Below are 26,128 nucleotides of genomic sequence, written 5' to 3' on the forward strand. Positions count from 1 at the left end.
GAAAGTAGTGGCTGTTGGTCAGCGCACACGCCCTGGCTCACCTCATGCCTCTGACCAAGGGAATAAAGGGCAGGACAGACCAATCACCTCTCTAGTTCCTTCTTCACCACACATCAGGGAAGATCTGAAGCAGAGGGGAAGGAGGGCGGGAAGTGGAATACAGATAGGGACCACACATCTCAAAGAACCTCCAGTTTCAGGTAAGTAACCTCCTCCTCTTCTTCAAGTGAAGGTCCCTCTTGTATTCCGCTGTGGGTGATTAACAAGCAGTGTCTCAGCAGAAGGAGGGTGCGAGGAGGCAGACACTAGGACTGAGCGAAGGACAGACATTCCAAAGGAGGCATCAGCAGAGGAGCCCTGGACTAGGGCATAACGTCCAGTAAAGGTGTGAATGGAGCTTCACATGGCTGCTTTACCCCTATCAAGGTGGCGCATTTCCTGAAGCGCTGATATAGTCGCTGCTTGTGCTCTTGTGGAACGAGCTTACAACCATGGGGGGGGGGCGGTTTGATAGTGGATAGCAGAATAGGATGTAGTCGGAGATCCATTTGGAAACCCCCTGGTGCAGAACACTTGTCCCCTGATTCTTTCCATTAGAGCGACAAATAGTCCTGGGGATTTCCTGACTGGTTTTGTTTTGTGTAGGTAAAAGGCCAAGGCTCACTGCACATCAAGGACATGGAGTCTCTCTTCCTCTGAGGAAGCGTGCCGTTTAGGGAAAAACACAGGTAAGTAAGTGGATCGACTAGTTCAAGTGAAACTCTGCAAGAACCTTGGGAGAAATCTGTACAAAATGCTAGAACTATTTACAACACGAAATCCTATTTTAAGGGCCAACGCTGAAGCTACAGACAGAGAGGTTCTGATCCAGACGATGAGGTGACGGAGAGGCGGCTGGTCTGCCCTGCCATTTATCCCCTCGGTTGGAGGCAGGTGGTCAGCCAGGGTGCATGTGCAGACCAATGGACACTACTTTCAAATTCTCCAGCTCTGGACGCATGGTGCACATTCATAGCCCACAGTGGAATACAATAGGGACCATCACTCGAAGAAACGTTCAAGCAGAATGAAGAAGGACTGGTATTGTCACATATGTCTGTCCAGCAACATGGCTTCCAGCAGCAGTAGGTTCAGAGCAAGCTGCATTTTAATACGTAATGCAAAGCTGGGAGTTTTTGCGGTGAGACGTGTCACATCACATGTGCTCTGGGGTTCTTGCAATGAGAAAAAAGGATGCAACTATCTGAGACTCTGGGTGGATAAAAACAAAAACAAGTCTTTGATCTTGCTGTCTCTATGCAGACTGGGAGACCTGTCTGAGTAGGAACTGCAGGAGTGGGCCTTGTGGCCCAAACTGGGCCCTCTGATGGGAGGGGATAAGCATTAGTAGTTTGTAGCCTGAAGTCCACAGAGATTCTACAGGAAATAGAGGGGATTATCTGGCTCCAAGGCTGGGTCCAGATTAACATGCTTGGGGAAAGTTTCCCCCAAAATGCAGGTACAACAATTAAGACTGCACTGGCGGATCCGGTGTTTTTAATCTCTGAGTTGTCTAACCGTACTCAAAGGAGGAGATCTAGCAAGCAGCAATAAAGATACCTGAGCCTCGTCTACACTAGCACTCTCACTCCTGCTACCAGAGGTGGAGCTCCTGTAGCAGCTGGAGAGTTCCCAGCGAATGCCAGCACAGACAGGGCTTAGATTAGTAAGAGTTCTACCAATCACTCTGGTGTCATTGTTTGGCAAAACAATAGCAAGACATTCAGCAAGAACGACTTCTGTCTGGAGATAAAGCTAGCGAACAGGACAGACAACAATGGCTCCACATTCCCACCAAACTAAATATTCCAAAATGCATTTCTGACAAAGCAGGGGCACACAGGCAATTAAGAGAAATAAATTTGCACAATAATACATCTCTGAGAGGCAGCATCTTGATTCCTGTCATTACAACTTTGGTGCCCTGCCCACATGTTTAGAAGTACAGAGTTCCCATAGCACCTTCCAAGTTGCATATTTTAAAAGCGTATCTCGCTTATGCAAATCAAAGGTGTTACGGTCAGAGATACAATAATAATAATGTTACATTTTAACCTTTTTTTTTTTCTTTCTTTTTTTTTTTTTAAAGAAAGTTGGTGACTTAACTGTGTTTCTGTCTCTGTGGGAGATTAGGGTATTTGAACCAGTTTTGGCTTATCACATAGATATGAATGAGGCATATTACAAAGGCACAGGTGTCAAAACCAAGAACATTCTTTTAATTAGACACCCCAATAAAAAAAAACAATTAAATTTATGCATTTTCCCCTTCGTTAAGAGACTAGTTATTTTCATTGTTTGGAAAGGTTTTGGTGCAGTGATTCTACAGCAACAGAAAAAAAAAATAAACTAAAAAAGGCACAAACTTTTTTTTCCTTTCACTTTTGCTAACACTTTATAATGGTCTATTTTTACTCAAGTTAATAAATCACTGAAAGCAGCAAGAAAATATTATGCCAATTTCTGTACACTATACAAAAACCCCTACCCTCCACTTCAGGAGAAATGTACAGCATAGAAAGACTTTTAAAAAATAGATAGTGGCCCGCAAAGAAATTGTGTTAATTAAGCTCTCTTGAAATAGTGCCCTCCATTATCTACTTTCTCCCTTTATTATTGGGACAATATACCTTAGGGCACTGCCATTTTATGTATGGTATAGATTGAGGCAGGCAGAAAGCCAGGGCTGAGAGTGTGAATTGCTTAACAGAGTAATAGCACAAAATCTTCTGACTCGGATGTGCCTACACTGGTACCCCTCACCCTGCTCACTCCTGGATCTGGTATTGCGTATGGAAGCTGGAATCTCTTCTCCATCCCTGCCAGCTAGAAGCAAGAGCAGACAATGAATGAAAGCGCTGGGCTCAGGAGACTAACCTCACGCCCTCTCATTAGGCTCCAATTTCTCTACTGTGAAAGCTGCCTTTCTTCTTAACACTTGCTAAGCATGTGGAGGCTTCCTCCCTATTGAAAGAAGCACCCATGGAGATGCTCCCGCCCTTGGTAAGCAGAAATTGCATGGACACTCCTGAGTTTGGCCCTCCTGTCTAACAGGCCAGTACCATGGGCTACCAGCCAGTTAAGAACTAATGAACTCTGGACCTTTACATTGATGAATCTCAGTGCAGGAAAGACGAAGACCCTGGACTGCAAGTGAAAGGCTAGTGTTTTAATTTCCACCTCACAATATAATTCACATGTGTGTTCTCTGTCCCACTTCTTACTAGTTAAGCCTTCTGTCTGGTCTTCCTTTCATTCTTTCTAGTACCCTTCTTACTTGTCTCCACTATTTGATTTGACAAGGATAAATGTGTTCCCTCCTCTCTGAAACTCTCCTACTTAGTTGCCTCTACTATAGTTATAAGTGTTAGGAACATACGTTCAGTCCCTTATCAATTTTATCATGATTTTCTTTCCCCCACCTCACACACAATACTTCATAGAATAGTAACTTTGTTTTTCAGGAACTTAAGTTAAAGGGGGTTTCCCTTTAAATGTAATAAGATAGCTGGATCCTACCACCCACCCAAAATTAAGTGCAACCAGAAATGTTTTTAATATTTCTGATACCACATCATAAAAAATTAAAACCTACTGATTTTTCCCCGACATAATTCATGCAAAGTTGTTATTTGTTTAAATAAGTTATAAAATTGGTATTTCAGGCTAGAAGAAGCTGTAGTCTTGGTTATTCTTTTGTTGGCAGGCACTGTACATACATATTAGGTACAGACACATGCCGAATCTGCTTTGCATTGCTTTTTGCATTGTACAATTCACAAATCTGACATTAAAGCAGTTAGTTACCTTTTATGGAAGGCTGCAGTGAGGCCACCTACAATTATTAAACAGCAGCTGGTTAAGATAATATGTATGCTTCCCCCCCACACTCCCAAAATGCAATTATCTGTCACACATTGCTTGTCTGAAGTGTTTAGATTTGTTGCTCACATTAATGTGCAAATGTGTTGCCATAGAAACTGCAGCCTCCATTATGCTTCAATGACACCATTCAGCAAAAGCCAAAACAAATATAAAATTTAAAAAAAATAAAAAAAATAAAAACAAAAACCCCAAACAAAAAACAAACAAACCCAGAAGGCAGCAAAGAGAAACTCCAATGCACATGCGGAAGTCTGGCCCAGGACTGCAGGTTATGCATGGATATAGAACAGCACAGGAGATATTTAAGTTTGATCTTACTTTACAATATGTTACAATGGGGCTCAGAGTTCAAATGGTTCAAGTCTGTTTGCTGGCTTAGGAAGGAAAATGAGAATGGAGAAAAAGTCATGGTTACTGGATGCACCAAGGTTCTTTCAGATATTTGGCAGAATGAGGCACATCCAAAAAAAGTGCAACACCAGTGCCTGGATGGCAGTGCTGTGTGTTTGAGTGCGTGCACACACTTCCTCTTCATGCATTGTAGCAAGCGGTTTTTTTCACATTTTCTTTGAAAACTATTAACCAGTAATTTATAGTAAGATGAATGCATATTCTAGTTACTGGTGCATGAAATACTGAGAAATGCATTCAAGTAATATTTCTGCACTTACTGTATTATGAATGTCATCACTACATTATCTTACATTTGACAAAAAAAAAGACTATGTACACCAGACCAGTGGTACTATTATGTTTGTAAGTTTCTGTGCTTTATGTAGGTACCTGGGTAAGATTGGAACAACAGGCTGTAGGGTCCACTCTGACCTGCCAGGTCATTAACACTGTATGCATTAGGAGAGCAGTACTTCCAGCCTCAGCAGCACCACCACCTACAGCATGCGAGGAAGGATCCTTATTTTGTACAATCAAGCTGTACAAAGCAAATTAAAAATGAAATGAGGGAACGAAACAAACACAACTGAAAACAAAAATAATGAAAAAAAAGGGCAATTTTGGGGGGATAGGAGAAAAACTTTTTTTTGCTTTTGTTTCTATTCTTCGCGCAGCTGCAGGCGGTAGCGGTGGTAGCGAAGCTGGAAAAACATTCTCTCTAGTATGGAATGCGTCATCCCAGGGAGGGTGTAGTGTTCAATGATGCCCACATGTTTGAACCCTAAGGATTCATACAGCTTGTGGGCTGCCACCTTGACAGCCGTGGTTCCCAGTATAATGGAGGAATAGTTGTTGAGCATGGCAAACTCCAGCACTTTGCGGCCCAGGGCCTTGGCAATCCCTTTACCCCGGAAGTTGGAATCTACGGACATGCGGCGCAGCTCCACGGTGTTGTCTTCCTCGTTGCCTCTCGCAGCCACAATTCCCACCACGTTTCCATCCAACACAGCTACCCAGAAGCAGGAGCCTACAGAAGACAAAGCAGAATCTGAAGCTGAAGAATGCAACTGCCCTTCTGCATAAGCCTACCTGGGCTTAATACATCACCTTAGGCCCACAGACCCAGATTATAAAAGTACTGAAATCAATGGGAGTTGGGCACCCAACCTACTTAAGTGCTACTGAAAATTCTACTGGGCACCTATCTGCCTATTTAGGTGCTTAAATACCTCTGTGCATCTGGCCCAAAATTGCTTTCTTAAGACTGGTAAGAGATTGTTATTGCCCAAGAGGGAGATGTGTAAAAAAATATCTCCGCCAATTTGAAATATCAGACTTCCTGTTTGAGACCAAAATTGTAAAGGACATTAGACAATACACCAGTGTAAAGTGACCAGGGGAATTTGTTCTCAACCTGCTCCAAGATTTAATTCTCAGGTGAAAGCCTAAAAATGTGTCAAACTCAGGGGTTCACTTTTCCTAAATCATATGGAAATGGTGAAGTGGAACCATCCCATATGCCACCCTGCCCTATTAGAAAGGTTATCTGGTATAAGGGTGTTGCACTTATTCCAGTAAAGCACACAAAGGGAATTTATTAACTCTCCCTAACACGTCAACATTACATATCTTTGGTTTCTTGGAACGGCCTTAGTTAGAGGGTGCTCTGTGTCAAAAACAGCTGCAAAATGAGCTTCTTTATTGTAGGTTTTACTGAAAAATTCCTTATTTGATGTAACCTGCATTGTCAAAGGACTATTTCCATGGGACATGTGAATAATTTGTGTACAGTATAAATTAGAATAAACCAAGTAGCCGTGCAGCCAGCCGCCTTCAGCTGTGGTCTCAAAGCCAAGCAGGGCTGGGTGCACGGAGTCCTTGGACAAGAGCTCAACAAGAAAACCCCAGTAGCTGGAGGAAGTTATGTTAATGATTTAGTAGGCAGCATTCTTCCCCGCTGAGTCAATAATGAACCAGAGCCCGTCACAGTGTTCAGGAGTTACTGGGGATATTGTTGCCTTTCAGGTGAAACGTAAAACCAGTCATGTCATTTAGTGTCCTACAGTGCTTCCCTCCTAGAACATGGGATATTGATCCTAAGCAGAGGTCAGAATTCCCATTGAGTACTTGCAGTCTGTCTACTTAAAATTTCCATGGCATTGTCAACTGGAAAAAAAACAACCTACCTTTCCGTAACTGTTCTTCGAGATGCGTTGCTCATGTCCATCCCATTCTAGGTTTGTGCGCACCCACGTGCACAGTTGTTGGAGATTTTTGCCTTAGAGGTATCCGTAGGGTCGGCTGTGGCATCCCCTTGAGTGCTGCACTCATGCATTGGTATATTAAGTGCCAACGACTCTATGTCCTCTCAGTTCCTTCTTGCCAGCAACTCTGACAGAGGGGTAGGAGGGCAGGTAATGGAATGGACACGAGCAATGCATCTCGAAGGACAACAGCTACAAAAAGGTAGGTAACCGTTTTTTCTTCTTTGAGTGTTTGCTCATGTTGATTCCATTCTAGGTGACTCACAAGCAGTATACCTGGAGGTGGGTTTGGAGTTCAGAGTCTAGTGGCTTGCAGCACTACTCTACTGAAGCCAGCTTTGTCCCAGGCCTGCTGGGTAAGTGCATAATGTGACCTAAATGTGTGGATGGATGACCAGGTGGCCTCCCTACAGATGTCCTGAATAGACACCTGGACTAGGAAAGCTGCTGAAAAGGCTTGAAGAGTCATATCGTGGGCGGTGATAATCGCTGGAAGGGACACCTTTGCCTGATCGTGGCAGCAGCGAACGCAGGCAGTGATCTAGAAAGAAATTCTTTGAGTGGACACTGGATGACCTTTCATCCTGTTGGCCACTGGAACGAACAATTGTGTTGACTTGCGGAATGGCTTGGATCTTTCAATGTAGAACGCTAGTGCCCTCCGGACGTCTAGGGAATGCAATCTGTGCTCTGCCTACGACTTATGTGGCTTTGGAAAAAAAAGACAGGTTAAGTAAATGTCCTGGCCCATATGAAACTGAGACCACCTTGGGCAGGAAAGCTGGGTGCTGCCATAGCTGTACCTTGTCTTTGTAAAAGACCATATAGGGCAGTTCTGAGGTGAGCACCCTAATCTCAGAGACCTGGCAGATGCATGTTATTGCAACCAGGAACGCGACCTTCCAGGAAAGGAGAAGGAGAAAGCAGGAAGTCAGAGGTTCAAAGGGGTGGGGGGGTCCCGTGAGCTGTGACAGCACAAGATTCAGGGCCCATGGAGGAACATGGTCCCTGACATGCGGGTAATGGAACTCAAGGCCCTTTGAGGAACCTGGCAGTCATATCCTGAGTGAAAACCGACTTACCCTCAAGCAGCGGATGTAAGGCTGAGATGGCAGCCAAGTGAACCATGACAGATGAAAGAGATAGGCCTTGGAGCTTGAGATGTAGAAGGTAGTTCAGGGTTAACTGCAGTGAGGCTTGCTCAGGCTGAATGCCTTTATCTGAGGTCCAACAAGCAAACCGCTTCCATTTAGCCAGGTAGGTCGCCCTGGTGGAGGGCTTTCTGCTGCCCAACAGGTCCTGCTGGGCACCAGCCGAGCACTCCCGCTCCTCCGCATTTAACCACGCAGCAGCCAAGCCGTCAGGTGCAGTGCTGCCAGGTTTGGATGCAGAGGACTGCCGTGGTTCTGAGACAGCAGGCATGGCCTGAATGGCAGCTGTAACAGAGCAGCAACCGAGAGGTCCAGCAGCGTGCTGAACCAGCGCTGGCACGGCCTAGCTGGCGCTATGAGGATCACCCCACCCTGTCCTGTTTGATCTTCATGAGGACTCTGAATTAAACGGCACTAGGGGGAAGGCGTACAACAAAGCTCCCAACCACAGGAGCAGAAAAGCATCCAGCAGGGAGCCTCTGCCAATCCCCTGAAAGTGGCATTTCCTGTTCTTCCTGGATGCGGACAGGTCCATCTGGGGAGTCTCCCACCTCTGGAAGATGATGCTGACCACTTCTGGATGGAGAGACCACTCGTGGCGAGATGAGAAAATCATGCTGAGGCAATCTGCCAAAGCGTTCCTGGCCCTGGGGAGACATGCGGCTATGAGCAGGATGTTGTGTTGTATACAAAAGTCCCAGAGCCTGAGGACTTCTTGGCAAAGGGCAGACGATTTGGTTCTGCCTTGCTTGTTGATATGGAACATAGCTTCTGTATTGTCTGTCAGGACCTGGACCACCTGCTTTTTATGTGAGGTAGGAAGGCTTAGCAGGCCAGACAAACCACTCTGAGCTCCCTGATGTTGATGTGTAGAGAGTGATCATGACTTGACCAACGACCTTGCGTGCTGAGATTGCCCAGGTGGGCTCCCCATCCCAGGTCCGAGGCATCGGAGATGAGGGTCACCGATGGGGAAGGAGCTGCAAAGGAAACTCCCTCCAACACAGAAGCAGGATTCTGCCACCACGTGAGTGATGACAGTAAATGGTCCAGGACCCTGACCACACAGTCCATGCTGTGTCTGTTGGGGATGTAGACCAATGCCAGCCACGTCTGCATGTGCTCCAGGAAAATGGAAATATGCATCCTTTAACTCGAGGGCAGTGTACCAGTCTCCCGGATCTAGGGAGAGAATAATGGAGGCCAGAGAGACCATGTGAAACTTCAACTTCTTGAGAGACTTGCTGAGGCGGCACAGGTCCAGAATGGGCCTGAGACCCCTTTTGCTTTGGGGATAAGGAAATAGTGGGAGTAGAGCCCTTTCCCTTTCAAGTCTGGAGGGACCTCCTCTACCGCCCCAGGTGTAAGAGATTCTCGACCGCTTGAATGAATAGCTGCTCATGAGAAGGGTCCCTGAAAAGGGACAGGGAAGTGGGGGTTGGAGGGAGGGTCAACCATGAACTGCAGGGTGTAGCCCGAAGATATTATGTTGAGCACCCAACGGTCTGAAGTCAGCTGCGACCAGGCCAATCGGAAGGGGCGCAGGCAGTTGAGGAAAGAGCAGGGAGGTGGATCCTGGGAAGTGACTGGGGTGCCATCCTTGGGCGCATCCTCAAAATGCCTGCCTCTGGCTTCCTTGGCCTCTGGAAGAACCAGGCTGGGCAGAGGAACAGGAAGACAAAGGGTGACGATGTTTAAATCCTTTGTCTCTGTCCTTCTTTCTGTAGGAGCTGGACCGAGATAGACCTCATGACCTTGTCGGAGGTGGAGCAGGTCGGAATGGCTTTGCAGCCTGCTGAGGGGTGTGTAGGCCTGAGGAACAGAGGGTGGCACGGGAGTCTTTAAGGCCATGGAGCCGTGCATCAGTCAGCTCCAAAAAGAGCCCTGCTCCCTCTAACGAGAGGTCCTAAAGGATAGTCTGCATCTCCTGGGACAACCCAGAGGACTGTAACCAGGAGCTGCACGTCATGACCACCGCAAAGGCGATTACCCTGGCCGCTGAGTCCATAGTGTTTAGACCATCTGGAGGGCACCCCTTGCCACTGCTTTGCCCTCTTCCACCAAGGCGGCAAACTCCTGGACTCGGTCCTCTGGGAGGCCCTCCCTGAACTTTCTGATGGAGTCCAACAGGTTGCAGGATGGCTGTTGAATAAATTTTCCTGCCAAACAAGTCCAGCCTCTTGGCATCTTTATTTTTCGGTGTGCCACTCACCTGTCCCTGCCTGTACCTTTCGTTGATGGCAGACAGGACCACGGACCCCGCTGGAGGGTGGGTGTACAGGTACTCAAATCCCTTTACTAGGACATAGTACTTCTTTTCTGCCTTCGTGGAAGTAGGCAGAATTGAAGAGAGGGTTTGCCACACAGACCTAGCAATTTTTAGGACCCCTGGGTGGACGGGTAACGTAACCCAGGCCAGGGTGTAGGAGGGTATGACATTAAAAAAGTTGGACTCCTCCAAGCTCTTTGACCTCCAAGTTTAGGTTAGCAGCCACCCTTTGAGCAGGGCTTGGTGTTCTTGAAGCCATAGAGGGGGGGTTGCTTGTTTGCGAGGGGCCTGCCACCGCTTCGTCTGGAGATGACAAAAGACAATTGCACCGCAGGAGGAAGGGCGGCTTCCCCTTGCTCATCTGGGGATGGCTCCTTGGGCATCGGGGCCTGCTGTTTCACCCCTGCATCGGCTTCAGCACTGTGCTCAGACTCCGGTGACGGCTGTGTCAGGGGCAGCTTGTCCGATGCGGCCTGGGAGGAATGGTGGGAGTATGGGAACGGTATAAAAAGGTACATGCCACGGGTGCCGGTACTGCCACTGAGTGGGCCACTGCCCCTGCCTCCACCACAGGAAGCACGCCGGTCTTGCAGCCCGGTGGTGATTCGCCTTTTTTGGTGAGGGGCTGAACTGTCCTTCAGACTTGGACCATTGCCCTTCCAGGGCCAAGCTGTAGATGCCTGGGTCTGACCCTCAACTGACTCCAGCAAGGATCGGGCGAGGAACGGTTCCTGCCTGAAGAGCAGTACCGGGTTGCTGAAGACCACTGCCGCATCCGAGAATGATCCCGCACTGGGGGGAGGGGTCGACACCTGGACGACTGCCTGGGCGATGGTGATCTGTGACATGGCAATCTCTGGTGGGAGGCCCGATGGTACCGTGTGTACGAGGATCAGCGTCATGACTCACATGTCCCGTGCCTTGTAGGTGGAGATCTTGGCATCAGGGATCTGGGTCTTCTGACCAGGGACCGAGGCTGCGGTGCCAGGGTCCTAGGCTGCGGTGATGGGGATTGACGCCTGAGATCTGGGGATGCTCCGCTGCTTTAGGGGGTGGTCCCATAACTGGCTTGCCCATAGATGCTGTGGCCTTAGCCAGGTCCATCGCCTGGCTTGGTGTACACGGTGCCGACCAGCCTACTTGCTCTTTGGCAGACAGGCCTGCTTTGGGCAGATGGCTTAATGAGGAGCCGGGACCCCCTGCTGGTCCCGGGAGTTGGAGGTGGGTCCTTGGCTGGACTACGGGGTATGACCGCAGCAGTGCTCCCAAGTAGCTCCGGGGTGGGCATGTGGCCTAACACAGGTCTTTGCCCAAAGCCCCCTTTTTTTGCGGTGCCAGTATGCCCGTCGACTTCGACCACTTCTTAGGCACCAGTGAGGGGGAACGGTGCCGAGTGGATTCCGGTGCCGGTGGTGCACTGCGCGCAGATGCCAAAGTGCCGGGTGTGGAGTCTGATCAAGAGGGCTCCGAGGCAAGACAAAGCACAGCCTCCATGAGGAGGGCCCTTAAGCGAATATCCTGCTCCTTTTGAGTTTGAGGGCAAAAGTTTTTGCAGATCCTGCACTTGTCCTTTCTGTGGGACTCCCACAAACAGCTATTGTGGGGGTAGCTAATGGGCATCGGCTGGCTGCACAATGAGCATGACTTAAAGCCTGGGCAATGGGGCATGCCCTGCTCCAAGGCAAAGTCCCAGCTGGGACTGTAACTCTTAAACTACTACTCCAACACTTAACGTACTGATCTAACTAAGTACCTAATAACTAAAACCAAAGGAGACAGAACAATGGACTGTAAGAACGGTTAACGTTCTGGTGATGCAAGACAAGGTGCTCAGACCAACCCTCAGAGGCGGTAAGAAGGAACTAGGAGGGTGTAGGGTCGGCGGCACTTAATATACCAGTGCATGAGTGTGGCACTCAAGGGGCGCCACAGCTGACCCTATGGATACCGCTAAGGCAAACATCCCAACTGTGCACCTGGGCGCACACACACCTAGAATGGAATAGACACGAGAAAGCACTGGAAGAAGATTGTTATTTCTCACTCCTGCTCTAACTTGTGCACTGCTGCGCTGTGTTTTACCCTACAGGTGACTTCACATGAGTGAAATAATCCCTAAGAATAGTAAACGGTAAAATCTATGTGGATGAAATATGCTGTGTAAGGGCAAATCATCATAAAAAGGAAATGCAATAATAATAAGCAAGCAGGGAATATCCTTCTTCACCTAGTAACTGCTTTCCTAGAAACAGCAAGCAAAGCATGTCTACAACGATCATCCTTGGATGCTGCTCTTACGGTAAGAACACGACCTGCTGCAGTACATCGACACACTGCCAGAAATGTAGAGAAGCAGGCTAAGCTGGATTACTGGAACCACGATTGTGGACACTTGCTCTGAGCAGGCCCACAGAAGACCTCGGGCAAGGTCTAACCCTTCCATAAGCATTGTCCCCCTAAGTAAATGTTTCCACCAAAACATGCAGAATCTGCTTTTCACTGCACAATTCACTGATGTGGTTTTACAACATGCACCATGTCACTGAACCTGCTTATGACTCAGTTAGCCAAATCTGAAAAAGATTGCTAATTCAGGACTTCCCTGATAAACCAGATGCTGCACTCAGCTTCCTTGGACAAAATCAATTGAATCAGTTACAAAACTAAATCTAGGAAGCAAGTCTGGGTTAAGCCCAGCCCTTAGGACTTGTCAGCATATTCAGATGAAGATATTAGCTCCAATGACATTAATCTCTGATCCTATTATAAACAAAACAGTCATTACACCGTTGCTTTCTAGGCTAACAACAAAATTTTAAACACGGGGACCAGTCTTCACACATTTATTGTGAGCAGATACAATTCTCCTTTGATGTTGTCATATTGACAATGCTGCTGCACGTTCTGCTGATTTTCTGCGACTTACATGGGCTGAAAAATGGAAAGCACACTCCCTCTGTACACAAATGGTGGGGCTGCAGCAGGACACTGCTTTTTGCACTGCAGAAATTTTAAACAAGTCTTGTGGTTATTGTGATCAGCCCATCCATCATGCACTCATCTGTATAAGTGTGGTCCATTAAAATACTCCTAATGAAATAGTTAATTCAGATGACTCAATTACATGGGACAGGATCGGGGTGGGGGTGGGAGCGCTCTTTGGAGGGATGACAAGAACTGGAAGGGACTCCAGGATTTCCCCTCCACCCCCCAATCCAGTTCCACATTTAGGGCCTAATCCTGCAAAACATCCTTATCCATATGAGCAAACCCAGTAGCTTGAATAAGGCTAATCAAGCAATTAAGGACAATTCACAAAAGAAGGTGGAAAGGTGAGGGACTAGGCCCCAGGCTGACTGCCCTGAATCTTGGCAACACATCAGGTCAATTCTGGGAGGTGACACGAGAAATATGATTCACTGGGAAGTAATAAGGTGTTCTCTGCTCCCCCAGCAATTCAGATTGCTGCCTATCCAGCATTCAATTCAGGCCCTTGCCAGCCCTGGAACCTGACCCATCAGCATGGCAGTAATTAGTGGTGCCACCAAATCAGACTACAGGGCTAGTTCCAGATCAGATGTGGTTTGTTGTTCTGGCAACACAACGCACCCCCCTTTCTCCCTACTCCAGCTATACCATTTCCATTCCTGAACTCAGAATGGAAACTGGGCAGGAAATGGTTTTCCATCCTGCTAAAGTGTTCAGATATTTTTTTTAAAGTTTCCTATTTCAGATCAAGAGATGGGTGGGGTGCAAAAAAAGTGTTCAGATTAGCCAATAACCCTTTGGGAAGTCACCAGAGATGTAGGAAACCCTGGTTCAAGGCCCTGCTCTGCCAAATTCAGGAATTCCATCCTAGACCTGAGAAGTTATTCTCCACTGAAACATGCACACATTCCCATTAAATATCAATTTTGACAAATCAGCATTTTTCAACAAAAAAATATTTGGTTGAAAAATTCCCAACTAGCTCTACTCTCAACACAATGACATGTGGCACAGGTGTCCATTACACAGTTAGAGACTAGGATTAGCGATGGTGCCCATGTCCACTACACAAATGCCTCTAAGATTTAGAGGCACATAAATTGAGTATCCTCTGGGATTCCTGCCTTTTCTTTTTTTAAAGCAAATTACTGCAACAATTTTAAACAGGAAAAAAAAATCTATTTTTAAACCTGTGTTAAGAAATTGCTTTTCATTACTTTTTCTTTTTAAATCAAAACTGGCCTTCTGCATGGTCCTGCACGACCAGCAAGCGGGGCAGGCCATTAAGGCTTACCAAGCAAATCACTTCCAAGACTTAACAAATAATTAGTTTCAGGTGTTTTAAATCCAGTCCATATTTTAAATAGAAGTTTTCAAATTTTGGCTTTAGGGGGGTTTTCAAGCTCTACATTTCAAGCTCAATACATTTCTGATGCACCCAGCCCATCACCATGACTTCCAGGCTCCAGAGACTGAATTAGGATGCATTTTGTTCAGTGCTTTCAGACCTTTGTTTGCGCAGCTGGCCCAGGCTCTGACAGGGAAGGTGATGTGACTGCCTCCTTTCTATTAGTTTTAACCTAAGGCTTGATAATTACGATTTAATGATCTTGAGTTTAAAATTAAAAAAAAAAAAAAAGGCATGTTGGACATTACCCAATTTGTGTTCCCAGCCAACAAAGCAGCGAGGATACATCTGCTTAAACAATACAAGCCATATTCTGTTCCCATTTCCAGCACAGCTATCCCAATGACTTAACAGGGCTGTCCCTTCTAGGTGGACTGTTGCTACTGTAAATGTATTTTATCCCACCTAAAGGCAAGAAACACTGTCAGCCTCAAACAAGATTTCATTTTTGCTGGTGCCAGGATTGAAGAATCCTTCTTGGGAACCATCCAATGCACATCTGTTGCTGAGCATTATTTGAAGGGGAGCAAACTGGTGGTAAACTGCTGACCTGAGATCCACCCGCCAAGTAAGACACTGGCTCGGAGAGTGAACCACCACATTTCAGAACAACAGGAAAACTCTGCCTTTTCAACCTCTCTCTTAGCGGTCAGTATAACCTGTGCTGATTCGCAGGCCTATCACTAATTCTTCCTAGTGACTGGTCCTTCCGTCTTGCTGAATTAGTTCTAGAAGCCCTGCCACTAAAAAGAACCACCACCCTCAGAAGTTCAATTCTACACATCCTGAATGAGGACATGGAAAAGACATTCGGGGGGGGAAAGCCTCCTATTCTTTCCCTGTTGACTCTTTTCATCCGTGGGGTGGAGAATGTGTATCTCCTTCCCCCATCTATTCTGGGATTACAGGTTTGAGTCATAGGCCTGCAGCCTTTCTGCTTTTCATATATTTTTGTCTGGACTGAAATAAAATAGCTAACAGATCTTTCTTGGCAGAAGTAGGCAACAGAATTAATAGGGTGCTATTAATACCAGGAGTTCACATTTTATTCTCGCATAAACTGGCTTTTGCTGTTTGAAAATAATCATTACTGGAGAGATAAACAAACATCTTGTCAGTGACAAGCCTCCATTGCGATACCTGTTCCTTTTTAATTTTCCTCAACTTCACCCTCATCTACCTTCATAGACTTAGAGAGACAAGGCGGGTGAGAGGTGATCTTTTACTGGATCCACTTCTGTTGGTCCTTTAAAAGATACTAACTCACCCACCTTGTCTCTCTAATATGCTGGAACCAACACAACTACAGAAAAACATCCACAGGCTTAGCTCCTTTCCATCATCCACCACTTCCACCCAGCTTAAAATACCCTCAAAATTCCTGACTTTGCCCAGTTATTGCATGAAAATCTCCTTAAACGAGCCCTTCTTTACAAACATCTATAACTGTGTTCTTTAACCACCTTGCCTCTATAAATACCATTGCTTTCTTCTCTTCACTGTTTCCCTGATATAGTGACCATTCTGGGGCCATCATATGGTTAGTGCCTTGAAAAACAGCAGGGATTCCCAGGTGTCCATTACACAACAAAGGGTATGTCTAGAGTGCAATCAGAAGGTGCGATTCAAGCTAGTCTGAGTAGGTCTTCTCAAGCTGCAATCTAACTATCTTGGATCTTGGAGCAGTGAAGCCGTGGCAACACATGCTTCAGCGCGGGCGGTACAAGCCAGCCTGGAACCCTGAGTAATTACTTGCATGGCTAGCCCAGGCTGGAGGACCCAAGCTAGCTAGATTAAAGCTATTTCTGGTATAGCTACTGGAACTGCAAACACATCCCTTGATGCCAGTACAGACATATGTCAAGGAGGAGGATGGATGGTCCAGTGGTTGAGGGAGCTCATGGAGGACTTGCGAGATCTGGGTTCAATTCCCTCTACTGCCACAAGACTTCCAGTGTGACACTGGGCAAGTCACTTAGGATCGTCCCTGTAACATGGGGTAATGACACTACCCTGCCTCATAGGGGCGTTGTGTGGATAACTACATTAAAAAAAACCTGTTAGATACTCAGATACTGGGGGCCAGATAAGTACTTAAGGTAGATAAAAAAAGCTCAGGTTTTAGATAAAACCCTTCTAGAGCAGCGGTTCTCAAACTTCATTGCACTGCGACCCCTCTGAGAACAAAAATTACTACACTGAAGGAGAGGGGAAACTGAAGCCTGAGCCCACTCAAGCTCTGCCGCCTTTACTCCATGACCCCAGGCAGGGGGCCCTGCTGAGCCTTGAGCTTTGGCCCTGGGTGGTGGGGCTTGTGCTTCGGCTCCGGGCCCCAGCAAGCCTAAGCCAGCCCTGGCAACCCCATTAAAATGGGGTTACAACTCTTTGGGGTCCCAACCCACAATTTGAGAACTGCTGTTCTAGTGAAGGCTAACTACCATGGGCCAATTTTTTATTGGTGTAAGCTGGTCCAGTTCCCTTGGCTTCACTGGAGCAGAGCCAATTTACACCAGCAGAGTATTTGGCCTTATCTGACTACAATTCCAAGGGCTCCAAGAAATTTGGTGCCTCTAATACAATAAGCTTCGTCCTCTACTCCTGTGATCAAAGAACTCAATGGACCAGAATCACTGATATGTTCCAGCTGCTTTGCGCCACTCTGGGTTTACTGCTGCTTCGCATCGCTAATTTAACTGGCCACTTAATCCAGGTTTATGGCTGCTTTCGGCTGCCAGAGAAGCACAAAGCAGGCCCAGAGTGTACTGGTGAATCTAACCCCTTATTTCTTCCATTAATGTCAGCTACATCACTTCAGGTGACTACTACCCACAATCTTTCTGTCCTTCCAATATCTCTCTGCCACGAGGTCCTCTCAGACAACAAAAGCACCTCACGCCTTCATCCTATTCTCCTTCAAACCTCACCTCCCGTATCCCAGGATAATTAACCACCTGCCCACTTGTACATTCCCAAATGCCTTCAGTGCATCACACCTCTCTCAAAAGTCCCTTCAGACTCCATTGAGCAGTCTCCCTGCACAGCCCTCTTCAATATTCTCAGCATGGTTCACGCTCCTGTCACTACTGACTCATGATTATTTCTCCTCAGACATGGCTTTCCTGCCTTAGCTTCCTTGTATCCAACATGGAATTGAGATCAAACGATCATCACCTCCAGCCCAGCACAATTCCCTGAAATGCTAACCTTCTCACCCTCCTGGTTTCAACTCCAGCCACTACAAACAACCTTTCTGTAGCTCACAATACATCCTCCTCTATCACTCTGCCACTAAGCTATTTGAATATACCTGCTCCTGTTTATTCTAAAATGCAACACACTTTTAATTCTAATATCTCTCCACCCCAAGAAAAAAAAACCCACCATGATACCCAACATATAAGTGAATTAACCATAACACAGACCCTTTTCGGCCCACCCCACCCTAAGAGTTATTTACGTCATCATAATAGCCTTCATTCAGTAGATCCAAAATAGGCAACTCCCTGATTGTTAAGGTGGGATGTTTTGGGGTCCACCCAGACCATTATAGGGTTCTGTCTCTGCCCATCCTTTAACTTCAGGGGTCTTTATGCTGGGCAGCTTTGGTTCAATTCCCTGACATCAACAACCTGCCCACAAGCATAAGGTTTCACCCCGTCTCACCAGCATAGCTACATCTTAGGGTGACACCAACAGCTCTTCCAGTCCTGGGTTTCCCCCATACACATCTTTCCCATGTTCTTAATTACCAGACACTGATTGATCCCCTCTGGTTTGTCACCCCCGAAGGTGTGATACCAACCCCCCAAGTTATCACATCACTTTGGCACACACACTCCACACGGTTTGCACATCAGAGATCTGCTTGGGATAAAAACAAAGTTTATTTAAAAGAAAAACCACATATTCCAAGATGAAATAGTAACAGAAAGCAAACACAAGATGCACAGAAAACAAAACCAAGAGACAACTTCAGCCTTTAAACTTTCATATTAGATAAAATCTCTTTTCTAATAAGTTACCTATTGTCTTAGAACAGTTTCCGAGCATACCCCACTCTCGTGTTCACAGACGGCATCCCACCTTGAGCTGTCCCCCAAGTTCCGGATAAAAACAAAGAAAAACACCGCTCAATTCCAAGCCGGCTTTTAAAAAGCTTTTTTCTCCCCTCAGCTTTGTCCACAGTGAATCTTGGCTAGTCAGGAAGGGGAAAACGGCTTCCTGACTTGATGTTCTTTTCCATTTTGAGTTGTCTCCATTTCATTTCACTATCTCTAATGGTCCACCAGTGTCTTCTCCTGGGCTAGGCAATGGATAATTACTCAAAGACAGTTTCATGTACACAACAAGTTTAGGGGGTGCCCTTCCCTCTTTGACATGGAACTGAGGCTGCACCAGTTTTCTACACACAAATAAATATGCTCATAATCGAGCCTGTATACGTATCTCATAACAATTACTCCATTTAGAACATTACAAGCTTTCATAAGAGACCTTATTGTACTATAAAAACCTAATGATTAACACAGTACGCAATCAGTTGGTTTTACTGCTTATCTGGGGGGTTTCAGCCTTCTGTTCTCCCCCTGGGGTGTCTGGACCCTAATTGTCACATAGGGGCACCATTGAGCTCAACTTCCCATCTCACTCATTTATCAGAGGGGTAGCCGTGTTAGTCTGGATCTGTAAAAGCAGCAAAGAGTCCTAAGGCACCTTATAGACTAACAGAAGTTTTGGAGCATGAACTTTAGTGGGTGAATACATCGGTGATGCATCCGACAAAGTGGGTATTTACCCACGAAAGCTCATACTACAAAACTTCTGTTAGTCTATAAGGTGCCACAGGACTCTTTGCTGCTTTTACATCTCACTCATGACACCCAACTTCACTATCCTCCCATAAGGAATACAGAGGTTAGTTTCTGCTCTCATTTTCTGGACGGTCACACTTCTGTAAATCCTATTACGGTCACACCCAAAACATCCCCACATGTGAACTTTGCCCAAAAAAAAGGTGGGGGGGGTTACTTAGATCTTCACCCTCTTTTGTCTTTACTTCAACTCCCAGGCTTCTCAAGTCCAAATATTCAGCCTCTCTAAAAATGTACTAGCTCACCTTCTCATTCATACTCAAAAACACAATCACCTATCCAACCCCAAGTCTTCATTGATCCCCAGCTTGGGTATTCTGTCGTGATTCTCAGGACTGCAAGAGAGTTCATGTTTCCTTCACTTAGGAGGAAAAAATCAAATGGGGAATAACTGTCTAGCAATATTGCAGAAAAAGAGCTGGTGTTCTAGGGGATCAAAAATTGAACATAAATCAATAGTGTGATGCTGTGGCACAAAAACTAAATGTTATTCTGGGATGTATTAGCATAAGTGTTGTGCATAAAACATGGAAGGTAATTTGTCCTGCTTGCTTTGAGGTCTCAGCTGAAGTAGTGTGTCCATGTATGGGCACCACACTTTAAAAAAGATGCGATCAAATTGGAGAGAGTCGAGAGGAGGGCAACAAAAGTGATACAAAGTTTAGAAAACCTGATCTATGCGGAAAGGTTAAAAACCCATGTTCAGTCTTAAGAAAGGAAGCCCGAGAGAGGACCTGATAACAGTCTTCGAATAAGTTAAGGTCTGTTATAAAGAGGACATGATCAAGTGTTCTCCATGTCCACCCAGGGAAGGACAAGAAGTAATTGGCTTAGTTCGAGGCAAGAGAGATTTAGGTTAGATATTAAGAAACAAAAAACTTTCTAAGAATAAGAATAGTTAAGCAAGGGTGAATGGGTATTCCACAACCTCCCTTGGTAATTGGTCATTGGAGGTTTCTAAGAACAGGTTAGACAAACATCTGTCAGGGACAGTCTAGATATATTTGGTCTTGTCTCAGCACGGGTGGATGGATTAGATGACCTCTGGATAAAGCACCTCTATGACTATGATAAAGCAAGTGAACATTCTCTATCAGTAGGTAGCATGCTGTACTGCTACTGAGGATGCACAAGTTACAGCAGTATAACAATGTGCCACTAGCTATTTTGTATTGCTATTCAGATGCCTCTTCATTCAAATCAAACAGGTTTGAATTCAGCAGAAACAAACAGCTCAAAGCTACATTAAAAGCACATATGGATGGTGATTTCTCTCATAACCAAAAAAACAAAAAACAAAAAATGTGAGTTAAGGCTAAGCAGCATCCTTAAAAAGAAGATCTTGGACAGTCCTGTTTCAAATATTTATTGCAAACACGTTTATACATCTTCCTCCATTCGGTCATCTTTTGAAGTGGATGGTCAGCCAGAGAGGTCACTGGAATTACAGTGCATACCAGTGGTAGGTAGAGAGGCAGGTTTAAGCATATAATGCTGGCAGTGTATTGAGCTGTCAGGACAGTCTCCAAAAAGCAGCCGCCCCCTCTCTTAAAAGGCCACATTAAGGTATCTCCAAGGTCCACCACAATACACTTTTGCTTGAGCTGTATTTAAGTCCATGGGTCACAGGTCAATTTAGAGAGCATGCAAATGTTGACATACGTTATACATCAGGAAGTTGGTGTTGTTCAACAGGCCAAGACAGGGGTCATAACAGGATAAGGAAAGATCAATGCATTGCAAGATAAAGCAGAGAAGCTGGCTCCTTTTATCTTATGCCTTCTTCCAATTATTTGCACCATCTTTGGTGTGCTAGAGACCAGTTGTTATCTTAACTTTTGACACTCTCTTGTTGGTTGTTTTTCCTTTCTACAACCACATCTTACTGTATCCTTGGCAATAAGTTACACCATCCTGCTAGTGTGTAACAAACATCTACATCAACTGAATCAAGTCCCAGTTCTACGGAGCATCTGAACTTCTGCTGGTTCTCTGGATGGTCACGAAACAGGTTGTACTGTAAGGAGTGAATTGAGGCAGTCATAAAACCATAGCATGCACATGGTCAATTTCAGCAGTGTAGAAACCACACCAACAAAATGATAGAAAGACTAATGTTCTAAACATTTTATATTTGGCTTCTTAGCTTTTGAAAGGCTAGTATTACCCTAAGACGTGACCGGCACACGTGGCAGTCTTTCTAGTCTACCTGCCTAGATTTAAGAATGATTTTCTGCTTCTGGGAATTTCTTACTTTCCCAACAGATTGTGGTTCATCTAATCCTCCTTTGACCCCCATCCCTCATTGCTGATTCCCATCTCAGATTACTCCAGTTCCCCCTTCCACTAACATAGTGGAGTTTGTGAAACACCATCCATTTCTACTCCGCTCCCTGGCTGCACAAATCCACCCACCGTGTGCCGCACAGCGACAGCTCTCTCCCACAAGCCATCGGGGTGGTGGGTGAAACTAAAATGATTTATTTTTATTGCAATTTCTTCTGCCTTTTTAGACGAATGAAAGAGCAATGGGCGGATGGGTGGGAAGATTGGAGCCAGCAGTGGAAGCAAAGAAGAGAGGTGAAAGCAGAGAAGTGTAAGAGGAGAGAAAAGTGAGACACCACACCAAAAAGTACTACAGAATTTAATAAACGTAAAGTCAATTTCTTAAGGTTTCTTGGGACATTTAATAGGAGTCTACAGAAATTACCCTAAAACTAGTAAAATTTAATAACCAATTATGTCTTTCCTATATAGGATGATTGAAAAAAAACCTATAGGAAAGTTATCATTTTCTTTTATATTTTACCTAAGGGTGTGTGTATATGTGTTTTAAATAAGGGCAGGGAGACCCTTCTGTAGTATTTTTGGTGGGAAATGGTCCAGTGGGAACATGAGAAATTCTCAGAGGTTGGAAATCCTTCATTCCCAGAAATGGACAAATTAAGCTCTGAAAGTCTATAAATGCATTAAGACAGCCTCTGCTCCCCACCTCGGAAGTGATGTTAGTATTTCACACTCCCATTTTATTTAAAGGAATCAAGCTGATATTTTACAAAATTTCTCCTTTGTATTTCACTTATTCTCTTTCTGGAAACCCCATTGATTTCTATAGAAGTAGCTGCTGAGGCACTGGTATAATCTAACCTGTGAGGAAACCTTATTAATTTTAAACAGGGGAACCAACAGCAGCTCTCTGTGAAATACTGTCAGCTTGGAAGTCAAGTCATGTGCAAAAAGCCCAACAGACTGACAAATACTTTCAGATGCTGTACCTGAGCCTGACAGCTGCTGCTAAGTTTTGCCCATTCAAGAATGGAATTTTCTAAAATACTCACTACTGGCCTAATCTTGCTCTTACGGGTAAAGCTGCCATCAACGTCAACGGAACAGACTAAAACTGAGCACTTCTGAAAACGCCACCCTAAAACCAGATTGCCAACCCCTGACTGACACAGCTGATCAGTTACTCACACAACCAGACCTAACGACTGCAGTATCACAACTTGCGTAAGTAAGTAAGATGTTCACAACCTGACCCCAAATGCTTTTCTCTTCCCTGCCGTTCTGTGAAAGCTCCACATGGACAGGAGAAATTGATTATACAGGGAATAAATGCTGCCAAACGTACGGAGTATTCAAACAGAAAAGAGCAATCAAGTCTCTTTCAGTTTGGTAACCTTAGCTACTACTTGTAGTACATAAAGTATTTTCAGACAGAAATATGACTTAAGTGGACAACATCCCTTTAAGGGTGTCTGTAAATGAACAATTATGTTCCATTTTGTTCCATCTCAGTAGCATAAACAATCAGCAGATGTCCACCTACAACTCAAAACCAGTTGGCCAAGCTACTGCAGCACTCTGTACAATATGATATACTACAAACATAATTTACCTGAGACAGCCAGTGTGTGTGTGTGAGGGGGGGCTACAAAGGAATTACAGCGAGGGAAACATGGAAAGCAAAGCAAACACTCTGTGTTCATTGGACCCAGGGAGAGCGCACAATGGACTGGGAAACAACATCTGCTGGAGATCAAAATGGAAGTTAACGGCAGCCTAGAAGGTCCCCTGCCTTCCCCTCCTGCTACATTCCACTCAGGGAAGGTCCCACCCATGCAGAAAGGGGGTTCTCAGGCTCCTGTACGGCATTATCCCCCTTCCTGTCTTCTGTCAAAGGTGACCTGTGGGTTTGAACTAAGGGAAGCGGTGGGGAGTGGCTAGGGCCAAGGGAAATGCATGCCATTCCTGCCCTCTAACTCAGCAGATTCACTGCAAGAGATAACACAGCCAGGAGTTCTAGAACAATCTTTCCCACAGAGCAATCCCCACCCAGTAATCTTCCTCCTGCACTCTGTAGGGGGAAAATATCACCCTCTGGGCTCCCCAAAGGACAGGGCCTGCAATGGTGACAAGCCCTTGTGCAGTGTGTGTGTGTGCGCGCACGCATGCATGCATGCGGGGGGGGGAGGGTCTCTCTCAGCACCCCCACTCTCCTGCACACCCACCAAAGGCCTGTCACAATCTGGTCCCTAATTAGCAAGATGAATTAGCATATCTCAAAACTCCTTCTCCAAAGGCCCACAAAAGGTGGTTGCCTGAGGACATGCTGATCCAATACAATGATGTTGCATTGTTATGTCGTGACATTTCAGTGCAACAAGTTGCAACATGATGGAGCCTTAATTATATCCCCTGGGGCAAACACTAACTCAGAATTCTTGAATTCCAATTCCATCTCCCCATGAGATTTTGGGCAAGCCACTTGGCCTCTCAGCTGCCCTATCTGCAAAGCAGGTTTAGTAACAATCACCTACCACACAACGGTATCTGAGGATTAGATGGATAACGTTCATAAGGCACTATATAAAAGTGCTATGGTGAGTATAATTTTCTTGTTTCTCAAGTACCTGTTATTGACAATCACAAATTGTCCTTCACAGCCTGGAAGTTTGTTAATATTTAGAAATGACCAGGTGGCAAACAAGGGTTTGTATACCGCCTTTCCACCAGATCCTTTATAGACAGCATTAAGATGAGAAAGAGACCGAGATCATGGCAGGAAGTGGGCACAGAGGAGATCCCTAGGCCAAAGCGTTCTGTGCAGGGCCATGGATGTTTGTGGTGCTATTTAAATCATTTTGCCCTTTTATCTTGCGGGTATGCTTAAAAGAGAATAGAGCAGCTTGCCAGCCCAGGCAAATTTCTCCTATTCTCTGTGATGAAAAGGACATTCCAGCTAGATTAAAAACATTTGTCAACCAAGAAAGAAGAGACTTGTGAGAAAAGCATTGTCTGTTGCAAAATAAATGAATGCTGCTGATTTTACAAGTTTCAGGCATATATACAGGACATCTACCTTCTGTCTGATCACAAAATCTAGATGCTCTTGTATGAAGAGAGCTACCAAGGCTAGATGGCATTTGTACCAGTTGTAGATTATTACAATTGTGTAAACAGCACAGAGGCTGACATACATTTTTACAGGGCAACTCTTTCTTTCTGACATTTAAGTTCCTCTCCATTCTCTGGGCCTGCCCTTGTATTTTTTCCCTCTTGATTTCAGTGGGGCCAGCATTTCTTTCACTCCTAGTCTCAAGTCTATACTGGACCTAGGCTGAAAGACATTATTGTGGAACTTTCTGTCAACTAATAAACTTTACAATAGTTTGTAGCTGCCTAGCTCAAGAAGTGCTACATTCCAGAAATCCTGGATACCCAATGGGACCTGCTAGTTCTAACACCTGTTAGCATCCCTCGCAATATGACCAGGCCTAAATGGGGAGATACAAATACCTAAACTGAAGGGGACACAAAAATTATTCATCATGAAATTAAGAATTCTGTGGGATCCCTTCCTTTATGTAAATAACTCCATATAACCTACAAAGAGTCCTGTGGCACCTTACAGACTAACAGACGTATTGGAGCATGAGCTTTCGTGGGTGAATACCCACTTCGTCGGATGCATGTCATGACATTCACCCACGAAAGCTCATGCTCCAGTACGTCTGTAAGGTGCCACAGGACTCTTTGCTGCTTTTACAGATCCAGACTAACATGGCTACCCCTCTGATACTTGACTCCATATAACCTCACTTTCATGATTCCTTATTTCTGATATAAATAACTCTCAACAGTAAGAATGAAGGGCACTAAATCTACCAGGGACATCCCTTGAATCAGGCAACATTTGAAAGACATGCCTGGGAGAGCTGCTGTCTAGATGAAACCCTAGAAGGAGATAGATGTAGAACAAAAGGATCAGCCTCCAGCCAGAGATGGAGCTCAGCTAGCTACCCTTTGTTCCTTCTCTCTTTGTTTCCTTTCTCTTTGTCTTCATCTCAGGATGAATTGTCTGGGGATAAAACAGTTTTTACTAATTTAATTAAACTGTAAAAAGATCACATGCTCATTTGTCTCCCCGCTATCAGGTAAAACGTCTGAAATTGTACCATCAAAAAAAGCAATGCTCAGAGCACACAGAACTCCTGTAAGAACTCCCTTCTCACCCAGCTAACACTTCATCCCCCAATGATCTTCCCCCACAATCTCTGCTCCTATGCATGCCACTTCAGATCAGTCCTGGACAGGTCACTTCATGTGCATGTTTAAAACAAAGATCAGAATTTTAATGCAAGCAGTGAGATTTCATAAAAAAATTCCTGTTTTCAGTGTAGATTTACTATACATTACACATAGCCAGGGAGTTGGGACTTGAACTCTTGTCCTTGCTCCCCAAACACAGGCCTCTGTCACTTGAGCAAACGGAAAACTGTTAACATGCTCTGGTCTCATATCCTCTGTGGGACAGTCGCCAGTGTTCACCATCACTCACCTCAGTCATACGCACAATC

At 45.4% G+C, this 26,128-nt stretch overlaps 1 protein-coding gene across 1 annotated transcript in view; it reads right to left on the bottom strand.

The window, feature by feature from the left end:
* Nucleotides 1-2,794: 2,794 nt before the first annotated feature.
* The window catches only part of NAT8L (N-acetyltransferase 8 like), a 48,199-nt gene continuing 24,865 nt past the window's right edge, over nucleotides 2,795-26,128 (bottom strand). The window contains exon 3 of the mRNA XM_039541766.1: nucleotides 2,795-5,344. Coding sequence (XP_039397700.1) covers nucleotides 4,977-5,344 — 368 coding nt within the window. The 3' untranslated portion in view covers nucleotides 2,795-4,976. The remainder of the gene's footprint in view (nucleotides 5,345-26,128) is intronic.

Source organism: Mauremys reevesii, linkage group 5, assembly GCF_016161935.1.
Source record: "Mauremys reevesii isolate NIE-2019 linkage group 5, ASM1616193v1, whole genome shotgun sequence".
In the NCBI taxonomy this organism is placed as follows: domain Eukaryota; kingdom Metazoa; phylum Chordata; order Testudines; family Geoemydidae; genus Mauremys; species Mauremys reevesii.